This window comes from Lynx canadensis, chromosome A2, assembly GCF_007474595.2.
Source record: "Lynx canadensis isolate LIC74 chromosome A2, mLynCan4.pri.v2, whole genome shotgun sequence".
NCBI lineage: Eukaryota > Metazoa > Chordata > Mammalia > Carnivora > Felidae > Lynx > Lynx canadensis.
Genome location: NC_044304.2, coordinates 34,239,907 through 34,263,140, shown reverse-complemented (window position 1 = coordinate 34,263,140; position 23,234 = coordinate 34,239,907). Strand labels below are relative to the sequence as shown.

At 40.1% G+C, this 23,234-nt stretch overlaps 1 protein-coding gene across 1 annotated transcript; it reads right to left on the bottom strand.

The window, feature by feature from the left end:
• Nucleotides 1-10,309: 10,309 nt before the first annotated feature.
• Nucleotides 10,310-22,781, bottom strand: KBTBD8 (kelch repeat and BTB domain containing 8). The gene is given in 6 exon segments (XM_030307195.1): nt 10,310-13,612; nt 17,105-18,219; nt 22,514-22,526; nt 22,529-22,560; nt 22,562-22,631; nt 22,634-22,781. Coding segments are annotated over 6 exon segments (1,755 nt in total). The 5' UTR covers nt 22,695-22,781; the 3' UTR covers nt 10,310-13,148.
• Between the last annotated feature and the right edge of the window lie 453 nt (nt 22,782-23,234).

Below are 23,234 nucleotides of genomic sequence, written 5' to 3'. Positions count from 1 at the left end.
AAGCCGTGGGAACTGCCATCTTAGGGGAGCCCCCAAACTTTTGCAGGCTTTACCTACAGTCACCCCAGCAGTCTTATGGCAAAGATCTGAGAAAGGTTCCCCAGTGGCTCCAGCAGCAGGGGAGGGGTAATAATTGTGACATACACCCAGAGCCTTTTCCATAGCCTCTCCAGGGAAAAATACGTCGACAGAACTTGATAAAAGCTGGAGGAAGAGTTAGCCTTCCTGTCTCACCTAAGGGAAAAAGGAATGTGCATAGTCAATAGGCGTCAGAAACAGATTGGGAATGCCATAATGGGGAAAGGAAGATGATCTGAGGGAAAATAAAACACTATTCCGCTGGAAAAATAACTGTGAAGGTCACAGCTCTATGACACAACCTCACTTAAAAGGCTTAGATTCAATTGGTGAACTTCATACTGCGGTCTTTCTCCAGTACCTATGCAACCACACCAACAAGCTTCCATATAATAAGAGCTGCAAGATGTCGACTTTCTCTGAGTAGAAGTACTCAGAGAAGACCAAAGGTAAGGAGGAGAGAAAACAAGGGTACTAGAGAAATTCAATGCCTCTAAGACCTTAAGTATAGCAATCATTTAACAAAGCCCAGCTCCTAGCCATATTAACATAAATGCTCATGCTATAGGTCTATTTATCCTAGTTTTTTTTTTTCCTTTTTCTTTTTTTAAAAAGAAAGAGCCTGAGTAGGGGAGAGGGACAGAGGGGGAGAGAGAGCATCTCAAGCAGGCTCTGATGCGGGGCTCTATCTCATGACTCTGATGCATGATTTTTCTGTTCAGAATATATTTTTCATACATTTTAGCATGTCGTAATTATTCACTGAAAGTCAGACATGATGTATTGAGTAATGTGAAGTAAGGTAATCGAGCTCCTAGGTGGCTCAGTTGGTCAAACATCCGACTCTTGGTTTCGGCTCAAGTCATGATCTCAGAGTCATGAGATCAAGCCCCACATTGGGCTCTATGCTGAACATGGAGCCTGCTTGGGATAGTCTCTCCCTCTCTCTCTGACTCTCTCCCCCACTCACACATTCTCTCTCTCTCAAAATAAATAAACATTTTTTTTAAAAAACCAATCACTTAAAAAGAAGCAACTCTAAGAGGTAAGAAATTTAATGAAAAGGGCAGAGAACATACAGGCAAAGATCTCAGAAACTCCAAGCAGGAATCAGAAGGAAATATTAGAAGTCAAAAACACTATAGAAGAAATGAAAAATGTCTTTGTGGGAATTATCAGTAGACTGGATGTGGCTGAGGAAAGAATCAGTGAACTTAAATAGATGCCAGTAGAAATTTTGCAAATAGACACGAAAAGGAAAAAAAAAATTAAAGACACAAAAATCCAAGAACTGTAGGATAATTATAAAAGGTATAATATATTCAAAATTGAAACACCAGGTAGAGAAGAAAGAGAGAAATGAGCAAAAGAAATATTTGCATGATGCTGAAAAGTTTTCACAATTAATAACAGACACCAAACTAGAGATCTGGGAAGTTCAGAGAACACCAAGCAGGATAAATACCAAAAGTTTCACCAAGGTATATCATATTTGAAGTTTCAAAATCAAAGAGAAAAACTTTAAAGAAGCAACATGAAAAAAAAATCCATCATTGGGCAGGAACAAGAATGAGAATCAGTTCATACTTCTCTTTGGAACCTATGCATATAACGAGAGAGTGGAATGAAATATTTAAAAGGTTGAAACCAAAACCCCACCAACCTAGAATTCTAAGTCTAGTAAACTTATCCTTAAAAATGAAGGAGACATAAAGACCTTCCCAGACAAACAAAATCTAAAGCAATTTATGATTTGCACACCTGTCCTAAAAGCAATGTTAAAAGAAATTCTTCAGAAACTAGTAAAACGATATAGGTCAGAAACTTAGATCTACAGAAAGAAATTGTCAGAGAAGGATTAAATGAAAGCAAAATATTTTTCTTACATTAATTGATCTTAAGGATAACTGTTTAAAGTAAAAATAGCAATACCGTATTAAGTGACTAGAGCCTATGGATAAGTGAAATGAACAGTCAAATCCATAGGGCATGGAAGGGAGGAATTGGAAACTCTATTGTAAGGTACTTGCACTATACAAAGCAGTATAGTGTTATTTAAAGATGAATTTGAATTAGTTAAAAAATGTGTATTGTAAATCTAGGGCAACCACTGGAAGAAAAAAATTCAAAGATGTATATTTGATGTGATAAGAGAAAAGCTCAAACAGAATCATATAAAATGTTCAATTAAACCAGAGAAGGCATGGGCGCCTGGGTGGCTCGGTCGGTTAAGCATCCGACTTCGGCTCAGGTCATGATCTCGTAGTTCGCGAGTTCGAGCCCTGCGTCAGGCTCTGTGCCGACAGCTCAGAGCCTGGAGCCTGCTTCTGATTCTGTGTCTCCCTCTCTCTCTGACCCTCCCCCGTTCATGTTCTGTCTCTCTCTGTCTCAAAAATAAACATTAAAAAAAAAAATTAAACCAGAGAAGGCAGAAAATAAATGAAAAAGAGAAAGGATAAAGACAACAAATAGAAAACAGTAAGAAATATGGTAGATATTAATCCAGCTGTATAATAAATTAAAAAATTTTCTTAAATGTTCTATTTATTTTTGAGACAGAGAGAGACAGAGCATGAGTGGGGGAGGGACAGAAAGAGAGGGAGACAGAATCCGAAGCAGGCTCCAATCCCCAAGCTGTCAGCACAAAGTCCGACGCGGGGCTCGAACTCAGGAACCAGGAGATCAGGACCTCAGCCGGAGTCGGACGCTTAACCGAATGAGCCACCCAGGTGTCCCTGTATAATCAATTTAAATGTAAATGTCCTAACTATATCAATTAAAAGATAGATTCTCACAGTGGATATAAATAAAGAAAAAGCCCCAACTTTAAGTTATTTACAAGAAACCCACTTTAAGTATTAAGACTCAGATAGTTAAAAGAAATCACTTGGAGAAAGTTACATCAAATTAACACTAAATGAAAACTGGAGTGGCCATATGAATTTAAGATAGAAAGCCTTCAGAACAAGGAAAACTATCAGGGATAAAAAGGGGCATTACATAATTATGAAAAGGGCCAGTTCTACAAGCAGACATGATCAAAATATTTTGTACTAAAGAAGGCAAAATATAACATATCAGAATTTGTGGGATACTACAAAAACATTGCTTAGAGGGAAATTTATAGCATCACATGCATCATATTAGAAAAAGAAGAAAGATTTAAAAGTAGTAACATAAGTTTCCATCTTAAGTAAAAAATAACAATTAAAGCAAGCAGAAAAAAATAATAAAAATTAGAGCAGATGTTAATGAAATTAAAAATACAAAACAACAGAGAAAATTAATTAAAATCAAAATCTGGTTCTTTGAAGAGACCAATAAAATAAATAAGCCTCTAGCTGGATTAGAAGGAAGGAAGGAAGGAAGGAAGGAAGGAAGGAAGGAAGGAAGGGGAGGGAGGGAGGAAGGAAGGAAGGAAGGAAGGAAGGAAGGAAGGAAGGAAGGAAGGAAGGAAGGAAGGAAGGAAGGGGCAAGATACAAATTACCAGCATCAGGAATAAAAAGGGGTTAATCACTACTGATTCCCTGGACATTAGAAGAATAAAGGAATAAATACTATAAACCACTTGATGCTCAACTTTATATTGTAGAAGAAATGAACCAATTTCTTGAAAAACTCAAAACTTAACGAAGAATATATAGTCTGAGTAACCAACCCAATAACTGTTAAAGAAACTGAATTAATAATTAGTAACTTTACAAAATTAAAGCATCGAGCCCAGATGGTTTCACTCATAAATTCTACAACACATTCAAGGTACAAATTATACCATCTCTCCACAATCTCTTCCAGAAAATGGGATAAAAGTAAAATCTTCCTAACTCTTACTAAGACACCAGCATTACCCTAATCTTAAACACAGGAAAAACAGGGGCGCCTGGGTGGCGCAGTCGGTTAAGCGTCCGACTTCAGCCAGGTCACGATCTCGCGGTCCAGGAGTTCGAGCCCCGCGTCAGGCTCTGGGCTGATGGCTCAGAGCCTGGAACCTGTTTCCGATTCTGTGTCTCCCTCTCTCTCTGCCCCTCCCCCGTTCATGCTCTGTCTCTCTCTGTCCCAAAAATAAATAAACGTTGAAAAAAAAATTAAAAAAAAAAAACACAGGAAAAACATTACAAGAAAGAAAAACTACTGACTGATTTTTCTCATTAGCATAGAGTCAAAAGCTCTCAACACAATTTAAGCAAATCAAACCCAACAATGTATAAAAACATACATCATAACCAAGTGGGGTTTATTCCAGATATATAAGGCTAGTTCAACATTTGAAAAGTCAGTGAATATAATCCACCATATCACAGGCTAAAGAAGTTAAGTATTATCATAGAAATTATAAAAAATGTGTAAAACAGCTTCATGAAAGTAGATGGGAGGGAGAGGTGTCGACCTGAATAACTCTAGAAATAAATGGCGTTAGTGTGAAGGCAAAAGGACTGTACTCTCACTGATAAAGTGACTTTCCATGGGAGTGTGGGTGAACAATCCCTACAGCACTCTATGTATATACTAGAACTGAATAATTAAGTAAATGGATGGTGGATGGTGGCAGCCGGGTTAAAGTACGTACGCGTTCTTACTTCCTTATCTAGTTGGCTGAGAGGTTCTAGAAACAATATCCCAGTAGCAACAAGCGCACCTAACGCCCGCATCTCCGAGAACAACAACTGGAGATACTTGGGAAAATGGATTTGGGGGCTGGGGAAGGAAATATACAAGATGGGCCTGGAGCATCTTGCAGTGTCAAAAATAGACACTCCCCCCTCCTTTTTTTTTTAAAAAATAAACCAAAAACATTTATTTTGATGGGAGTAGGTCAGAAGGGCACAGGCCCCAACTGAAGAGCTCCTGATGGCCAAAGCTGTTAACAATTTGAAAATAAAGTATTAGTGGATTATAAGCCTAAGTATAAATTAAGTATTCATGAGCCCATACTGATATAAATGGATAAATAAATAGATTAGAGAGAAGAATCCCAAATAATTTATGTAGATGCCCCACCCCCAAGAGATGGCGAGTAACTCTGCTCTCCTTACGTGTGGGCTTCCCATAGCGACTTCTTTCCGAAGGGTACAGTATGGAATAGGGAGGGAATAACTTCACAGTGGGGAAACCTAAGAAACACTGTCCCAGCCAGGTGATCAAGGTTCACATCAACAGTGGTAAGTCAGATTGAGAGTATATACCCTTAATAAGCTGTGACAATGGTACTTTTCCTCTGTGGTCTTCCTCCCCACAATACATAACCCCAGTCTAATCATGGAAAAGAAAAAAATCTGACAGATGCCAATTAAGGAGCATTCTACAAAACATCTGACCAGGAAGTACTCCTCAAAACTGCTGAAGTCATCAAAAACAAAGAAGGTCTCGGGCGCCTGGGTGGCTCAGTCAGGTAAGCGTCGGACTTCAGCTCAGGTCATGATCTCATGGTTCATGGGTTCAAGTCCCACATCAGGCTCTGTGCTGACAGCTCGGAGCCTGGCTCTTGCTTCAGATTTTCTCTCTCTCTCTTTCTCTCTCTCTCTCTCTCTCTCTCTCTCAAAAATAAATAAAGTCTAAAAAAATATTTTAAAAAAGTTTATCATATGCTAGACACTTTTCCAGTTCCTCCAGACACATTGCATAACAAACCAACTTGGTGCCTGTCCTCACGGAACTTACTGTTCAATGGGGAACCAAACAAAAAGTCATGGAAAGAGAACCACTTTGGATGGTGTGATCAAGCATGACAGGGCATTTATTTTAGCTAGGATTATCAGGGAAGATTTCTTTGAGACCTGAAAGATGAGAATGAAATAGTTATGCAAAGAACAGGTGAAGAGGAGTCTCCATGTACAGGAAACAATATGAACAAAGTTCATAATATCGGGAGAGCCTTGAGGAATTGGAAGAATGGTCAGTGTCTTCACGTTGGGCTTTTGCAGAAGCCAGTCCTGACCAAGTATTTGATTGCAGGTCCAAGGAAGGATTTGAGTGCCAGTAGTTGGTTCATTCAGGGGAGGTGGGATGTCCCAAGAGGCAATGGTAGGAGGGCAGGAAAATGAAACAGGGAAGGTGTGATGTCAAGCAGGTTACTTTCATGGTCAACTAGGATTCGTTTGCACTGAGGAACTCTAGGAGACAGTAGAGAACATGTGTCACGTATTCCACCTGTAGAAAGAAGCTGGGATTTTATCAACCAGTCCCAACAGGAATTGGGTGCAGTCTAGCCCTCCGGGGTGTTAACTCTGACACTGCCAGCCTGCCTTACAGTGGACCAGGCAGGGTCCAACCGCCAGCAAGAATGGGATTTCTATGCCACTCGGGGCCAGGCACAGACAAGGATCATAGCTGGAATCACTCAGGGATGGGGTTTTGTCAGGCAGGTATGGCGGTAGTAAAAAGAGACAAGGTAACTGAGCAAATGTAAAATGACATTATTCTGAGTGAATCATGGAATTGAACTTGACTAAGTTCAGGAAAGGTCCCCAAGAGGGACTAATGGATAGTAGAAAAAGCAGTGGGGTCCATGGGTTGGCATCTCGATGAAACCCCAAACCTGGTAACAGGGTTCTTGAGCAAGAGAGTTTCAACAATAGAGGTGGTGGCTGTGAGATGTTTATTGCATATTTTTTTGCCATTTTAATAATTTAAAATACATGATTGAAGAGTGGAAGTAAATATTGTGTCATGGTTACCTAGTCATACTGGACTGTGCTCCCCCTCAGCAGTCATGAAACACTTCCCACTTTCACAGATGAAAATTGTGCCTTTATGGCCTAGCAAGTTAAATCTCTAAATGTTTACTTTGTGACTGTGCTTTTTCTTGTCTCTGAAATGCCAGCCATAATTGATTCACCTGTAGGCGTGTGTGCAACAGCTTGCTTGTGTATACACACAGTATCTGGGCTAACACAGGTTACAAAAGTGAAAGGAAAACCAGCAGACTCATGAGCCAGAGACCCAACTTTCCAGGTTCTTGAATCTTCTACCAGAGAGATACAGGTAGTCAAAATCGAGTATGGAGAATGAGAATTAGGGACTCACTAGAACTGGCGTAGTTAATGCTACCTCTTCATGTTTATATTGAAAAGCACTTGAACTCTGTGACCAAAGTTCTTTTTTTTTTTTTAATTTTTTTTTAACGTTTATTTATTTTTGAGACAGAGAGAGACAGAGCATGAACAGGGGAGGGTCAGAGAGAGGGAGACACAGACTCTGAAACAGGCTCCAGGCTCTGAGCTGTCAGCACAGAGCCCGACGCGGGGCTCGAACTCACGGACCGCGAGATCATGACCTGAGCCGAAGTCGGACGCTTAACCGACTGAGCCACCCAGGCGCCCCATGTCTACCAAAGTTCTAAGTCAAGAAGTTTTAGTGTATCCTAGAAGCATAAATGATGGGAAAATACTTTTCCCTGCACTCAAATCCATTATATAAAATGCCAGATTTCACTTCAAAAAGACTAAGCAGATGTCATTTACATCATTGCTCCGAAGATTTAGAGATACCAGATCACTTACTTTTTGTATTTGCAAAGAATTTTTCAATAAAAACCACTGGCATACAAAACCAAGATTTTAAAATGGCAACTCATGGGCACTTGGGCGGCTCGGTCGGTTAAGCGTCTGACTTCGGCTCAGGTCACGATCTCGCAGTTCATGGGCTGGAGCCCTACATCATGCTCTCTGCGGCCAGCACAGAGCCCTCTTCAGATTCTGTCTCCTTCTCTCTCTGCCCCTCTCCCACTCTCTCTCTCTCTCTCTCTCAAAATAAACATTTTGAAACATTTAAAACATTAAAATTAACACGTTAAGTCATTTTAAGAACCAAAATAACAGTACTTCACAAGCCTTTACTTCTTGTTTTTCAACTTACTTGAGGGTCAGAACTCATAACAGGAGTATATTAGCATAATGATATAAAAATGGGATATCCAGGTGGGGTGACAAAGAGAAGGTATTTTCCCACGTCATCTATTCCCTCATTGATGATCAATCACAGTTAAAAATTACAGTGGAGGGGCGCCTGGGTGGCGCAGTCGGTTGGGCGTCCGACTTCAGCCAGGTCACGATCTCGCGGTCCGTGGGTTCGAGCCCCGCATCAGGCTCTGGGCTGATGGCTCAGAGCCTGGAGCCTGTTTCCGATTCTGTGTCTCCCTCTCTCTCTGCCCCTCCCCCGTTCATGCTCTGTCTCTCTCTGTCCCAAAAATAAATAAAAACGTTGAAAAAAAAAAAATTACAGTGGATATTTTATGTAACAGTGTTGCCTTAGAAAGTTGCTACCGCTCCTTCAGTTTTGTTTGGAACTAATGGAGCGTGTAGGAAATAGACTAAGGTCAAAGTGGAAATCTTTGTTCTAATCCCAGATGAACTCCTTATTAGTTAGATGACCTTCAGCAATTCACTTGATCTTTGTGTTTTCCATCTGATGAAATAGGATTGTAGGGGTCCTACCACATCTCAGAGTTCTCTAAGATTTGACTGAGAATTCATTTCTTTTTTTTTACAAACACTCATTGATTGCCTAGGGGCACCTGGGTGGCTCAGTTGAGCATCTGACTTCAGCTCAGGTCGTGATCTCACGGCTCCTGAGTTTGAGCCCTGCGTTGGGCTCTCTGCTGACGGCTCAGAGGCCAGAGCCTGCTTTGAATTCTGTGTTTCCCCCTCTCCCTGCCCCTCCCTGGCTCATGCTGTGTCCCTCGAAAATAAGTACACATTAGGGGCGCCTGGGTGGCGCAGTCGGTTAAGCGTCCGACTTCAGCCAGGTCACGATCTCACGGTCCGTGAGTTCGAGCCCCGCGTCGGGCTCTGGGCTGATGGCTCGGAGCCTGGAGCCTGTTTCCGATTCTGTGTCTCCCTCTCTCTCTGCCCCTCCCCCGTTCATGCTCTGTCTCTCTCTGTCCCAAAAATAAATAAACGTGGAAAAAAAAAATTAAAAAAAAAAAAAAAGAAAATAAGTACACATTAAAAAAAATTTTTTTTAAGAAAAACGTTAAAAAAAAAACCACTCGTTGAGTGCCTAGTATATGCTAGACTCAGATCCGAGGTGCATAATGAATAAAATGAATTCCTTGCTTTCATGGAGCTTACATTTCAATGGGGGAAGACAGGTGGTATGGGTGAGTAGAGTTGGAAGCAAAGTGTTCTCTTTTCCATAATGTGATCAGGGAGGTCCTGTCTGGAATTATAATAGAGGCTTGAGTAAAGTGGGTTGTCAGGGCTTCCCTGGCTAAAAACACAGCAAGGATAAAGGCAGTGATGTTGGGAGGGCTTGGCCTGTCTCAGGAATGGCAGTCTGTGTGGCTGGAATAGAGTGAGCTGGTGGGATGTTACCTGAGGTCCAAGAGGTGGGGTTGTGAGGGGTCGATCATGTAAGGAAGGAGTCTGGCTCTCATCAGAAAGGAGATGAGAAGTCATCTCCTGGAGGGGTTTGAGCAGAAGAGGGACATAATCTGGCTACTGTGTGGAGAACAGAACAGATTACAACCAGTCCAGGGTGACAGAAGGCAGACCAGTTCAGGAGCAGTGCATTAAGGTGGACAAGGTAGGCTAGTTTAGACTACAGTGATAATGGTGTTAATGGTACCTGGTCAGAGTCAAGGTGATAATGGTGTTAATGGTACCTGGTCAGAGTCTAGGCATATATATATATATATATATATATATATGTATATGCCTATATACATATGTATATGTATATATATATATATACACACATTTTTAATGTTTTTATTTATTTTTGAGAGAGAGAGAGAGCGAGCGAGAGAGACAGCAGGGGAGGGGCAGTGAGAGAGGGAGACACAGAATCCAAAGCAGGCTTTAGGCTCTAAGCTGTCAGCACACAGCCTGACATGGGGCTTGAACCTGCGAACCACAAGATCATGACCTGAGGCAAAGTCGGATGCTTCACCAGCTGAGCCACCCAGGCGCCCCAGAGTGTAGGTATATTTTGAAGGAAGAGGCGACAGAATTTTCTGATGGATTGGATGTGAGGTGTGTGACAGAGGAGTGGAATAACAAAAGTTCAGGCCAGAACAAACGCATCCAAGGTATTAATGACATAAGCAAGCTTGCTTTGGAGTTTAAAGAGCATTATATAAGGTGATATGAACTAGTTCATTTTGTCTCAGAGGCCAAATATTTGAGAGATTAAAATCTTATTCCATTCTACTACGACAGAAGGTATTTCATGTTTTTCACCAAATTTTAATTCTGTACAACTCCCTAGTCAGAGGTCCAGTTACAACAATGGTAGTTTTTAATCAGAAAAGGTTTTATTATAAGAAACAATGCCATCAGGTAAAAATGCAAAAAATTGTGCAATTATGGCAAAATGTTTAAAAATATCTACACATTTGCCCCCAAAGGACTACAGTACTTAACTACATACCTGAGCACTGAACATTGAATGCCATTTTAAATTGCTTCACGTCGGGAATCTGATTCCTTGCAGAGCACACCCTCTTTTCTTCATGCACCCATGAAATCAGCCTGATGCTTAAGCATCATCTTTGCAGGATAACAGAAAACAAAGATGGAAAATAAAGAATACGGTTCCTACTTTCCTATAACACAGTTACACCAAGTCCAGTTTCCAATGTGTAAAAAATACAGAGGAAAGTGCTACATACATTCTTCAAATGCAAAAACGAAGTTCAAGTGGGACTGGCATATGTTAGCCTAGATTTTAATTCTGTAGTCCCCATTGTGCCTTTTACTTTTATTCTCATCATCCTATGCAAATGTACCTTAAATATCTAAACACATACCCACACAAATTACTAATCTTAGTTTTCTAGGACCTCTTCTGAAATCATTTTAAAAGTGGCAAAATATCCCAGTTATATAATTTAAACAAATAGTTCTTCGTACAAAATTCAATATATATTCTACTCCTGTAGCAAATTCTAAGCCTTGGCTTTGACACACTATACTTAGATCACACCCCCGATATAAATTGTTATAGCAAAGGATCGACTGTTGTGCAGATGAACGGAATAAACCTACTGCAGAATTGACCACAGTATATTGTACCCCTATATGTCACACAGCACGTGTAAATTGCTAACTCACTGTTCTATGTCATGTTTTCAAGTAACACATTGTTCTAAATAAATACAGAAGATTGTCAAGAAGCGGCAGGAAATCTTAAGGTATTCAACAAAGCTTCCAAAAATAAATTACATGAACATCTCTTGCAAAAGTTAGGGATTTTCGTTTTGTCCTCCCGTCTGCGATGCAACACTGTAAAGATGCTTCAAAACACTCACAGCAAAAGCCCCCAAACAGCATGAAGATAAAGGAAAACAGAAGAAAAACTAGAGAGAGAAAAAAACAAGTGGTTGACAAAGTTTATAAAGAGATTATAGACATACTATCAAGGCCAATAAGAAACCACATATCCAACTTCCCCAAGACTTGATTTTAAAATGTTAATTCTATAAATGCTGTCCACTTTAAATTCTGCTTCAGAAAACGTTCCTTACTTGCAGAGGTCAAGGACAAGCCGTTTGGAAAGTTTCTGAAAAACGAGGTATGTGAGGCAAAGAGGCAATGTTTCAAATTTGTTTCACAGTATCACATGACAATTTGTGCAAGAGTTTCTAATACAAACCATGCCAGTTTGTTTTCCTTAAGAGAATCAAAATATTCTACTTGAGGACAGACTCCGGGCTATCCATCTACTTTTTATCAATTATTCTAGGCATAGTAAAAAACAAGTCACTGATCCAAATATCCACCTTAGGTATGACCAATGAGTTGGTTTGTCCTTTATGTTAATAACTAACTGACTGTTAGAAATTCATCCGTTCAATATGAAAAGAGATTTAGTACCTATAATGCTATGGTTCTACTCAGTCACCCTTTTCCTTCTCAGTCACCTTCAGCTAGAACAAGGTTTGCAATGTAAAAATATACATTACTATTAAGTGCAAAAATGAAAAAAAAAAAGTGAGGTTTTAATGGTCATATGTAACTTAAAAGCCATTAAATTAGACCACCGAAGGAGTTCCATGTTTCTGGAAAACAAAAATGTAAAAGCAGGTGTAAAACTTCACATTATGCTCTGTGCAGAAGAGAAATAAGTTAACTTTCACTGTACCGATAATGAAGGGACAAGTGGAGGATGGAAAAGGTCAGGCAACAGAATGGCCCGTGTTAGTGCAAACTGAGAGTAATGTTCTCACTATTCTGAGTCCAGTTAGATATCTTACTGTCATGTAGGCAGAGAATCCTGTGAAATCACAAGAGTTCAACAGGTAAAGTACGATGCCACAAAACTAACAGGCCAATTTGAAAGGTAAGCATAGGCTCAGACAATTTAAACCTATCTAGGTATACACATGAATTCACTTACACCAGCACCAGCCACCTGTGAATTTAAGCCCTTTTCGGGATTTGTAAATAATGAGACAGTGTGAGCACACGAAAAAGTTATCAACAAAAAAACTACTAAAAACTTAGCTTAACTTAAACTTCCGTGGGAAATAGGAAACAATCAGACAAAAAGCTCTAAGACGTATTTGTTTTCCTTCAGCCTACTCTAATAACATATTTAAATCTCAGTACACTTGAAAACAGTACACAAATGTGTGTGTGTGTATGTATATACATATATATATATATACATACTAAGAATGAGGGTCTAAGTTAGTGCTTCTCTGTGTTGGAGAGGTCACAGCTAAAGTCCTAGTGATATTGCCTCAAATTTTTACCCGTATTTAAAATAAAAAGTCACATCAAACTAGTTTGGATGTCTCTGACCAATAATACCCTAACTGCTCTTAAAAGAGTGCATAGTTGTTGATTCATCTGGTATCTCAGTGACGAATTATCACAAAATTCTAGAATGAAAAGGATTACTTTTATACCAGAAAAAAAAAATTGCTGATAATTGCACTTTGTTACCTTTTGCTTAATGAAATGAAAACATCACAAGGATGAAAAGAAATCCCTCCTACACCATAATCTTTAAGAGCACCCATTGCCATATATAAACTCTCTCAGCTTCTTAAATACTGACAGCACTTCTTGTATCATTGTTTCCCCAAGCCCAAGATGCCAGTGAGCTCACTAAGGCCTGCTACTCATTAAAGTACTTTCTGAAGACACTGAGGATAGAGTTTAGCAACAGCACATTCAAAATGCCGGCCAAGGTCCCAGAGCCGATCTGGGGTCTCGTACACTTTCATCCACTGGTCAGTGACGTCATCATATTGGTAAAGGGAATTTTTCCTGCTGGTTCTGAAGACATGTTCTTCAACGGTCACTTGGGTAGCTCGAACAAATAAATGGAGTTTATTCTGGAAAAGTACCAGTTTAAGGTACGGATTTATGGACTCATCACATGGAAAGTCCTTCTTCCGAGTCCATTTATTGAGCTCAATATCATAGGCTTCTACAGTGAACATACGTTGATGATTTCCACAGGTTCCAGCTATGTAGTAGATAGAGTCCTTGTATACAGCTGCTAAGCCCTGGATTCTAGGCACAGTCATGGGGGTTAAAAAACCCCAGTAGTCTTTTTGAGGCTCATAGAAGAGGAAAAATTCTCCTAAAAAAACAGAAAGAAAAACAAGAATATATATATATATATATATATATATATTTACATGTGTCTTTTTGGTTGTATGTTGAAGAGCCTAATTTTCTAAATATTTCACTTTCTAAAAGATTTCTTGTATAATTTCCAGAGATACATTATATAGTATAAAATAGTTTAAAATGTCTTCATTCCATGGCAGAACATAACATGTAATATTATAGTCAACCTGAATTGGGGAGGGGTTCGAAATAGGGAGGGAGAAGGAGTTACTTTGACTTGAAGACAGAATAAGAATTGAGAGCTTGGCTCCATTTATTCTACCCAATGGTATATTTCAGAAAATTTATTTTAAGCCAGCTCTAAAAAAGCATAATTACTAATGGTTAGCCAGTACGATCAGAGTATGTATACAGCTTCATCATGAACAAACCACTATAAATTTATGTGCTAATTATTTAATTAGAAGGCAGCACACGGAATTGTTCAGATGTGTGTCTGCAGGCCACGGATATGTTTACTTTAGCACTGCCGTAATGCAAAGACAAATACTTAAGAGAAAAAAACATGGCTTTAACAGGATAGAAAACATACATTTCATGGAGCTGAATTTGGGTCACTTTTAATTCTATTTTGATGACAAAAGGGTGTGCGGAGACAGACTGCCAATATAAAAATCTCCGCATGAATTTAACTAGCGAAGATTTACAAGAGTTTGGCTAACTATATATAACATTTGTATAAAATCCTTGATTTAAAAATCTGGACCCTTTATGAACAGATTATATGATACTCCAATAGCCACACATAGTACAGCGTAAGCTTCTGACTATTTATGTCAACTTTATTTATATAAAGAGGCTTTGTTTAGATTAGAAATACCTACTTCTAAATTGAGCTTCCCCTTGAAAACTGAACTAGATTTACTCTTATCTACAGATTTAACGGACTACTCAGTAGTAGTGACACTATAATTTCCATTTTTCTTAGAGGAGCTTCTTAAACTACCACCTTTTGGTTGCACATCACCTACCCTCACTGACTTTTAACAGAATTCTTTTTTAATTTTTTTTCTTTTTTTCATGTTTATTTATTTTTGAGACAGAGAGAGACAGAGCATGAACGGGGGAGGGTCAGAGAGAGAGGGAGACACAAAATCCCAAACAGGCTCCAGCCTCTGAGCTGTCAGCACACAGCCCGACGCGGGGCTCGAACCCACGGACCCGGAGATCGTGACCTGAGCCGAAGTCGGACACTTAACCGAATGAGCCACCCAGGCGGCCCTTAACAGGATTCTTAATAAAGACAATAGAAATGAAAACTTTCTGGGGCGCCTGGGTGGCTCAGTCAGTAAAGCCTCTGACTTTGGCTCAGGTCATGACCTCATGATCTCCCTCTCAGCCCAGAGCCCCTTCAGATCCTCTCTCTGCCCCACCCTTGCTCATACTCTCTCTCTCAAAAATAAATAAACATGTTTAAAAAAAGAAAAATAAATTAAAACTAATGTGTACTACCTCTCTCCAATTTTTGTTTTTTTTTTTTTTTTTTTTTTTTAGAGAGAGAGACAGCATGAGAAGGGGAGGGCCAGAGAGAGAGGGAGAGATAGAATCCCAAGGAGGCTCCGGGCTGTCAGCAAAAGCCTGATGCAGGGCTCAAACTCATGAACCGTGAGATTGTGACCTGAGCCAAAATCAGAGTCAGATGCCTAACTACTGAGCCACCCAGACACCCCCTACAAATTTCTTATAAAAAGGAAAGATGACAAACAAAGTAAATTTTTAAAATCTAAAGTCCTCTTTAAAAGCTTAACCAGTGAAAGGCAATTAAGAAAACTTTTAGAGTCTCAGATTCCTCTTACATAAAACATAATCTCAGCTTAAACAATGTTCATTCCAGCCCTGAAAATGCTATTAATTCATTGTTACTTTGCTTTAGTATTTACATTAATACATAACCTTTACCTCACAACTGGGAATCTCTTAATTAATTATATCTCTACCAACTAACTGGTTAGCCAGCAAGACCAAAATATATGTAGAGAAATCATCATATTGGAGGATATAACCTATGCAACCATACTGGACAGATTATGTATCCATTCTTATATTCCATTATTCAGCAAGACCAATAAACCTATCCATGCCCATGTTCCTATTTAACTAAAATAAGATACTAGTTAGTTAATACTCCTTTTGGAGAATTAAAATGATATTGAAGTTTAAACAAATGGGTTCAGGCATTTTGTGTCAAATAAAGATGACAAGCAAAGAATATATTTTTTTAATGGTGTAACAGCGAAAAAAATCTTATGTATCTATACAGAATCATCCCTTTTTTCTTATTTTATTAAAGTAATAGTGTGAGGAAAACATGTATAAGCAATTAAGAAACACAGGAAGAGGAATAAAGATGTTGGTTGTATCATCATCGCATTCAACATCCAAGCGACTAAAATGTCTACAAAACCAAACACAGGGAAAACATTATTTATCACCAATTAGAACCTTCGATAAATTATCTTATTTCTACTCGCTTGGTCATTCTTTCTACTACTGCTGCTACATCATCTTTACCAGAGTCCTAGCCTTCAGTAGTTCAAACAAAAAAAAATGGTTAAAGCTAAGTAGATTTGATAGTCCCTCTTCATCCGTAATAGCAAACGCAAGAAAAAGTGGCATCCCAAGTTTTTCAGTGAAAAAGCCTAAAAACTTATTTTGAAAGGTATCACACACTGCGGTGAAATTAAAATCTAAAGACTGCAATTTCAAACTCTTTATAATTCCGTTTCATGACCTTGGCAATCCTAAGGTTGATCACAAAGTTCTTTGTTCTTTTTTCTCTTTCAAACTAATCCACTAAGTTCCATAAAAAGTAGTTGCTACATCTCTTGATTATGTATTATGGAAGAGTAAAAAGACATGTATCAGACTTGCTCTCTTAAAGTCTTAAAAACGGCTCTGAAATAGTTTTCCCCAGAAGGCCAAACTAATACTTATCAGATTATGTTTTTTGAAAAATTTTTTTTTTTCAGCGTTTATTTATTTTTGGGACAGAGAGAGACAGAGCATGAACGGGGGAGGGGCAGAGAGAGAGGGAGACACAGAATCAGAAACAGGCTCCAGGCTCTGAGCCATCAACCCAGAGCCTGACGCGGGGCTCGAACTCACGGACCGCGAGATCGTGACCTGGCTGAAGTCGGACGCTTAACCGACTGCGCCACCCAGGCGCCCCTTATCAGATTATGTTTTGAAAAATACTTATTCTACGTGATGTCAAAACACAGTAAGAACATAAAAACTTACAGGCTCATTTAAAGATGCCTGCCTTTGTGGATTCACAAGCTGATGGTCTTTAAACATCCTTTCTAGAATAGACTGTTCCCACCAACAGATTATGGTAAGAAAGCCAGAGGAAGTCCCCAGTGAACAAGAACAAGCACCTGTTTTAATAGAAGTAGGTTATTCTGCTACCCTCTCATGGAGAATAAACCACTCAGGCACCTACCCTGTAAGACATAGATCTTCTCTTTGTACTCCACAGCATTATGAAACTCCATGGCAACAGGCATCGCACAAACGCTGGTCCAACAATTCTCTCTGCTATCGTAGCACTCCACGGATTTTAGTGAGTTTCTCCCATCACCTTCGTAAACACGACCTCCAATCGCATACATCTTACCACAGCAATACACCAGTTTGCAGCCTATTCTCGCTCGCAGCAGGGGGGGCTTGGAGAGCCACCTGTTGGTGGAATGGTCATACATCCAGAAATCATTTTCTGCCTTATGGTCGATGGAGACCTCGCTGCTGCTCGGCCTGTACCCTCCTGCAATGTAAATGTCATTGTCTGGTGATACGAGAATCCCCACTTCTCTTAGATCATTTGGTGGTTTGCATAGTTTAAACACTCTTCCTGTGACTGTATCTAGACAAGGCACTGTTTGCTTCTTTCCTGAGTGTTTGTGGGCAGCATCAAAACATATGATCATTTCGGAGGCAGTCATTCCAAGTCTCTGTGTGCAGCCATTGGTACTGGATGGGCCCTTTTCTACATAGCTTTTGGCTATAGCCTGTGCAAACTGAGGTGGAATTTTCTCTATAAAGGCATCCTCCATCAGAGGAAAACGTATGCATTTGGCAAAAATTTCTGGAAGGTGCCCTTCTCTTTCATCCTGTTCATGTTCAAACCACCTTACGATGCTTTCATAAACATGCTCTTCTCGGTCTACGTTTAAATCATCACTGTCTAATATACTTATCAGTTGGTCTTTCGTCAGCTGGAGAAACTCTTGTTCTTTGGTGACACACAGAAACTTCTTACGAATGTATTCTTTTGATCGATCTCCGAGTTCCTGATGACCATAATGATCAGCAAAGATGAAGACCCCAATAGAATTCTGCGGGTCCAAATGACTGATCATATACTTAGCACATTGGTCTTGGATGGAAGGAATCTGGAAGATGCTAGCTGCAGTGAACAAGGCTTGAACATTGGCCTCTGTCAGAACAACTCTGGAGGTGTAGGCATAGTTCAACACTAAATCCATGGATTCAGCTTCAACACCAACTATTCGAACTTCTTTTTGAGTACTTTCTGTAAGGCCGCTAGTGAACATGGATCTAGGAAGGAAAGAGTGGTTAATAGTATATCTGCACTCCATATAAAAAATTATGGTGGCAGGGGCGCCTGGGTGGCGCAGTCGGTTAGGCGTCCGACTTCAGCCAGGTCACGATCTCGCGGTCCGGGAGTTCGAGCCCCGCCTCAGGCTCTGGGCTGATGGCTCAGAGCCTGGAGCCTGTTTCTGATTCTGTGTCTCCCTCTCTCTCTGCCCCTCCCCCGTTCATGCTCTGTCTCTCTCTGTCCCAAAAAAATAAATAAATAAACGTTGGAAAAAAAAAATTATGCTGGCAAATTTTTGGAGGTATACAGTTACCACAGAGATAACCTTTGTAACGGAAAAAAATTTCCTAATGTGTTTCCTGATATTCCGAATGGGGGTAAAAGTTGATCATCTAGCATAAGGATTTAGCCTGCTTAATCTCGAAAATCCTACTCTGAGGGCCAGTCCCCTTTATGCCAACTCTGAGAAAAAGAATATACCTAAATAAAGCACACCGAAAGATGCCATGAAATATTCCAGGACACCTTACTTTCCTTGGAGTCCCTATCCAACCTTCTTATCAGTTGCCTTAAGGACTTGAGATCTTAACTCACCAGACCAGTAAGAAAATTTAAGAATGCATGGAGGGTGTCAATGTAAGACACTGGCATATATAGACTGATTAAACTTTTCATGTCTCAATGGAAATGTACAAGGCAACTTGTCCCCAAAATAGATCTTTAAAAATTTCATCTCAGAAAAACAGGATGTTCTTCAGAAGTTCATAATCTCTACCTATTCCCTTTATCTTTTGAATGCTTCCTTCATCATTATAAGGAATATAAAGAACATCACTTCACTTTTCCTTCGACAGTGTGAAAACCTTTGCTTAAAGAAATATACTCAGTTTTCTCAAAGGTACCATATTTTACCCAGGTATATCTGAATATAAATAGATTATAGTAGGCTCAATATAATGTGTACTTTTTTTTTTAACGTTTATTTATTTTTGAGACAGAGAGAGACAGAGCATGAGCAGGGGAGGGGCAGAGAGAGAGGGAGATACAGAATCTGAAACAGGCTCCAGGCTCTGAGCTGTCAGCACAGAGCCTGACACAGGGCTCGAACTCATGGACTGTGAAATCATGACCTGAGCCGAAGTCGGACGCTTAACCGACTGAGTCACCCAGTGCCCCATGATACGTACTTCTAAAGAGAGTTTAAGAATTAATTCTTTGGAGATGACGGTTTTGAAAATCCCAAGCTTTTGCCTTTGAAAGCAGACTTTCTTATTTACTTACTTCCCTATTTATTTATTTATTTATTTATTGTAAATATCTGCATTTGTGGGCTCTTCTTGGCCAAAATATTAAGTAGCCAAAAGTCTGACTCTGTATTTAAGTGTTATTAGTCGTATATACACATCATTTGCCTTTTTTTTCCCCTCCTTTAAGGCTTCTTCCTGGACTGCTGTTAAAATTAAATACAAAAATCAAATCAAGGTTCTTTGAAAAAGATTTTTTTTTTTTTAATTTTTTTTTTCAACGTTTATTTATTTTTGGGACAGAGAGAGACAGAGCATGAACGGGGGAGGGGCAGAGAGAGAGGGAGACATAGAATCGGAAGCAGGCTCCAGGCTCTGAGCCATCAGCCCAGAGCCCGATGCGGGGCTCGAACTCACGGACCGTGAGATCGTGACCTGGCTGAAGTCGGACGCTTAACCGACTGCGCCACCCAGGCGCCCCGAAAAAGATTTTAAGAAAAGGGCTGTTTGCCCTTGGGTGCTTAATAGATGTCTATCGAAGAAATCAACCTAACATTTGTGATAAAGTTGTTGATACAGTTCTAGGCCCTTCTCGTTTTACAATGCTAGGTTGTAAAAAAAAATATCCTTAACTAGTTAATTTTAAGATACAATGAGAAACCCTGGGTATATACCTGGGTACAAGGACCCAGCTTGCTGCCTGGGTTCACCACCTCTGAGTCCTATTTTGGCTTCTACAATGTAAATCTTAAGTTTAAGATCAAATGGGCTTTTTTTCATGAGTGAAAACTAGATGTCCCAGTGTAGGAGCTGGTTTTCCAGTTCAGGTGCTGAAACACCCAGCTATACAGCTCCCAATTAAAAAGAAAAATAAAGCCTTTCATTAGGCAAAGATTAACTCCCAAAGGAGAACATTACCACATACCCCTTTATCATGGGAACTCTGCTGACTTGAATAGGCTGGCCTCACACACAGGAGCAGTGTGATACCTGATGGGTTCTCTGTTCTACTAGGTTCTTTCTGGAAATGCCACATAAAGATGGAGCATTTCCTCACACAAAATCCTGAGCAGCAGAAAGTTTCTAATGATCATGCAAATTTTAATTCTGACAGGTCACTGGGATCGTGACACAACCATGCCAGATTTCAAGCTATTCTTATTTTTCCACCAGTGATGCAAGACTTAGAAACTATTAAGTATGTCTTCCTCGATTTCACATAAGGAGCAGCACCAGTGCCAAGAAATTTCTGTACAAATAGCTCTTGCAAGAGATAAGAACCTAATCCTTGAGTTTTCTAGCCAAATACCTTCATCTGAATTCACCTCTCTTATGCTTAGAAACTTTTCCAAGCATTTCCTTAATTTCTTATAATTAAGAAAATCTACTATAGCATATTTCTTTTAAGGTGATTAGTCCAAGTCTTCAGAACTAATTTTAATTAAGTATAAAATTTAAATGATACAAGCCAGAGTATAAAATTTCAGTATCAAATATAGACATTTTCACTTTCAAGTTTCAATTTTTTTTTAACTATTCAAATTTAACATACAATAGAAATTTCTGAAAGGCAACTTCAAAGAGGACCCACTCCTGTTTGTTAAAAGTCATGATAGTGACTAAGAAGCTTGGCTCTAGAATCAAATCCAGCCTCTGCCACTTAGTAGCTAGATGACTTAGGCAGTTCATTTAACCTCCCTGAATCTCAGTTTTTCACATTTAAAATGGAAATAACTGTACAGAGACGGGACTGTAAAGACATAAAAAAACAATGTAGGTAAAGTAAGCTTAGCCCAGAATTTGATCAGTAGTAACCGGGACATATACTTAAATCCATGGATGAACTAATCATGTCTAACGGAGAGTCCGGACAAGCAAATCTCCCCAGGCAGTTTCCATACCAGGCCCAACTCCTACCTTCTGTGCATATCAGTTTCTTCTTTTTTCTTTCCAGCTCACTGCCTCATGATGGTTAATACTTAACAGTCCAATGACCTATCCCTAGGCAAGTCTTAATGGTTACATCATAAGCATCAGGCTATGAAGCGACTATATTTAACCCAGTATTCTGAGAAAGAGGAACCAGAAACTACGGTCTGGAACGCTACACTGAAAAGCACCCTGAAAAAGAAAAACAGCACTTTTAGACCGTAGTTGAGAAAATTAGTTCACTGTCTTTCAGACACTATCAGTGAACACTGAAAGGCTTAAAAAAATGAGCACTTGAAACCAAGGAAGTTAAACTCAAGCAGGAAACTGTATCAGTGATCTTGTCTTAAAGTAGGAAATTCTTTGTTAGAATCCAGGGTTTTAAAACTGTACTGCTGTAACTTTTTGATACCCAACGAGAATGCAATGAAAATGAAAACTTCACATTAAAAACACTTCTGGAAAATCTTGGAAACGATCATGAGTCTGGAGCCTAAGATAACGCAGAAACTGTATTTCATTCGTTTTATTTCATTGCTTTGACCCCTGTGGCGTTAAAACAAACTACCGAATGGTAATTTGTTTCCCAAGTTACGTGCTAGTAAGTTTTAAATTCTAAGAGTTACAGGCACCGGAGAAATACGTGGTCATGGTGGAGTTTTGGAACAAATACAGATCAGCACTGGTCCACCCAAACTTTATCTGGATTTTACAACTGGCAGCTCCTACCTCCACGTGGCTACTGAGCACTTGAAATGTGGTTAGTTTGCCTGAGGCACTGAATTTTTTATTTTATTTAATTTAAAACAATGACGTTTAAAGAGCTGCATGTGGCCTGTGGCGGCCATGCTGGGCCGCCCAATTCTAGATTTTGTAGTTATTTAGCCAGAAAACAAAAAAAATATATTCACTCACTTAAAAACCAACCACCTGAATTCTAGAAGAACCCATCAAGTCAAAAACAAGGGCTTAATAAAATAGGGCCTGTTTACTTATTTTAAGGAAACAAACTCGCGGGTTCATTTCATCGTCTCACCTCCGTTTTATAATCAAGTGGGCAATACTGAGGGACAAAGGAACTCCGTGCGGACATCGACAGAAGTTTCTACCATCGTCATACCTGAAGTAAGGCTGATTGCAGCAAGAACGTTTCTATGACAGGAAAATTTTTCCCTGATCCACTTCCACTACAATGTCTGTCAACTGTCCTTCATCGTACATTGTTTTGAGTTGCTTAGAATACTGCACGCATGGAAGGGGTCCATGGCATCATTGGCTGTTGTCTGAAGATGGAATCCCATTCGGTGTTGGGAAGACTTACTTAAATCTAGGAGAAAAATCGTACAACCACAAGAAGTTCCGAGCCAGTTACGGCGTTCACGTTCCCCCCGCCCTAGAAAAAATACACATTATGGTAGAGACATACACCATCAAAAGGGGACCGCGGGGTAGGATCTGGGAGAGAGAGAGAGGGCTGCGATGCAAGTTCAAGCACCAGCCTGTTCCTCCGGAGCCCGGCGAGCCCGAAGCCCCGTGCTCGCCGAGGGACCTGTGCCGGCAGAACAGTCTCGGCGTCTGCGGCGACTCCGCCGAGAGCAGAACGTCCAGCCGAGAGCGGAGGGCAGCAGCCTCACGAGGGGAGCTCGATGGATGGCGGCCGCCAGTGCCCCCTCAACCGCCTGATGAACGCGTCGGGGTGGCGGCGGGTACCCGGCCTCCCCATCGCTGCCCAGCCGGACCGCCCAACCGCCCTCCACGCCATCCATCCTCCCTCCCCTCATCCCTCTCCACCTCCCCATCCTTCTCTCCGGCTCCTCGTCGCCACCTCCTCAGCTCGCAGT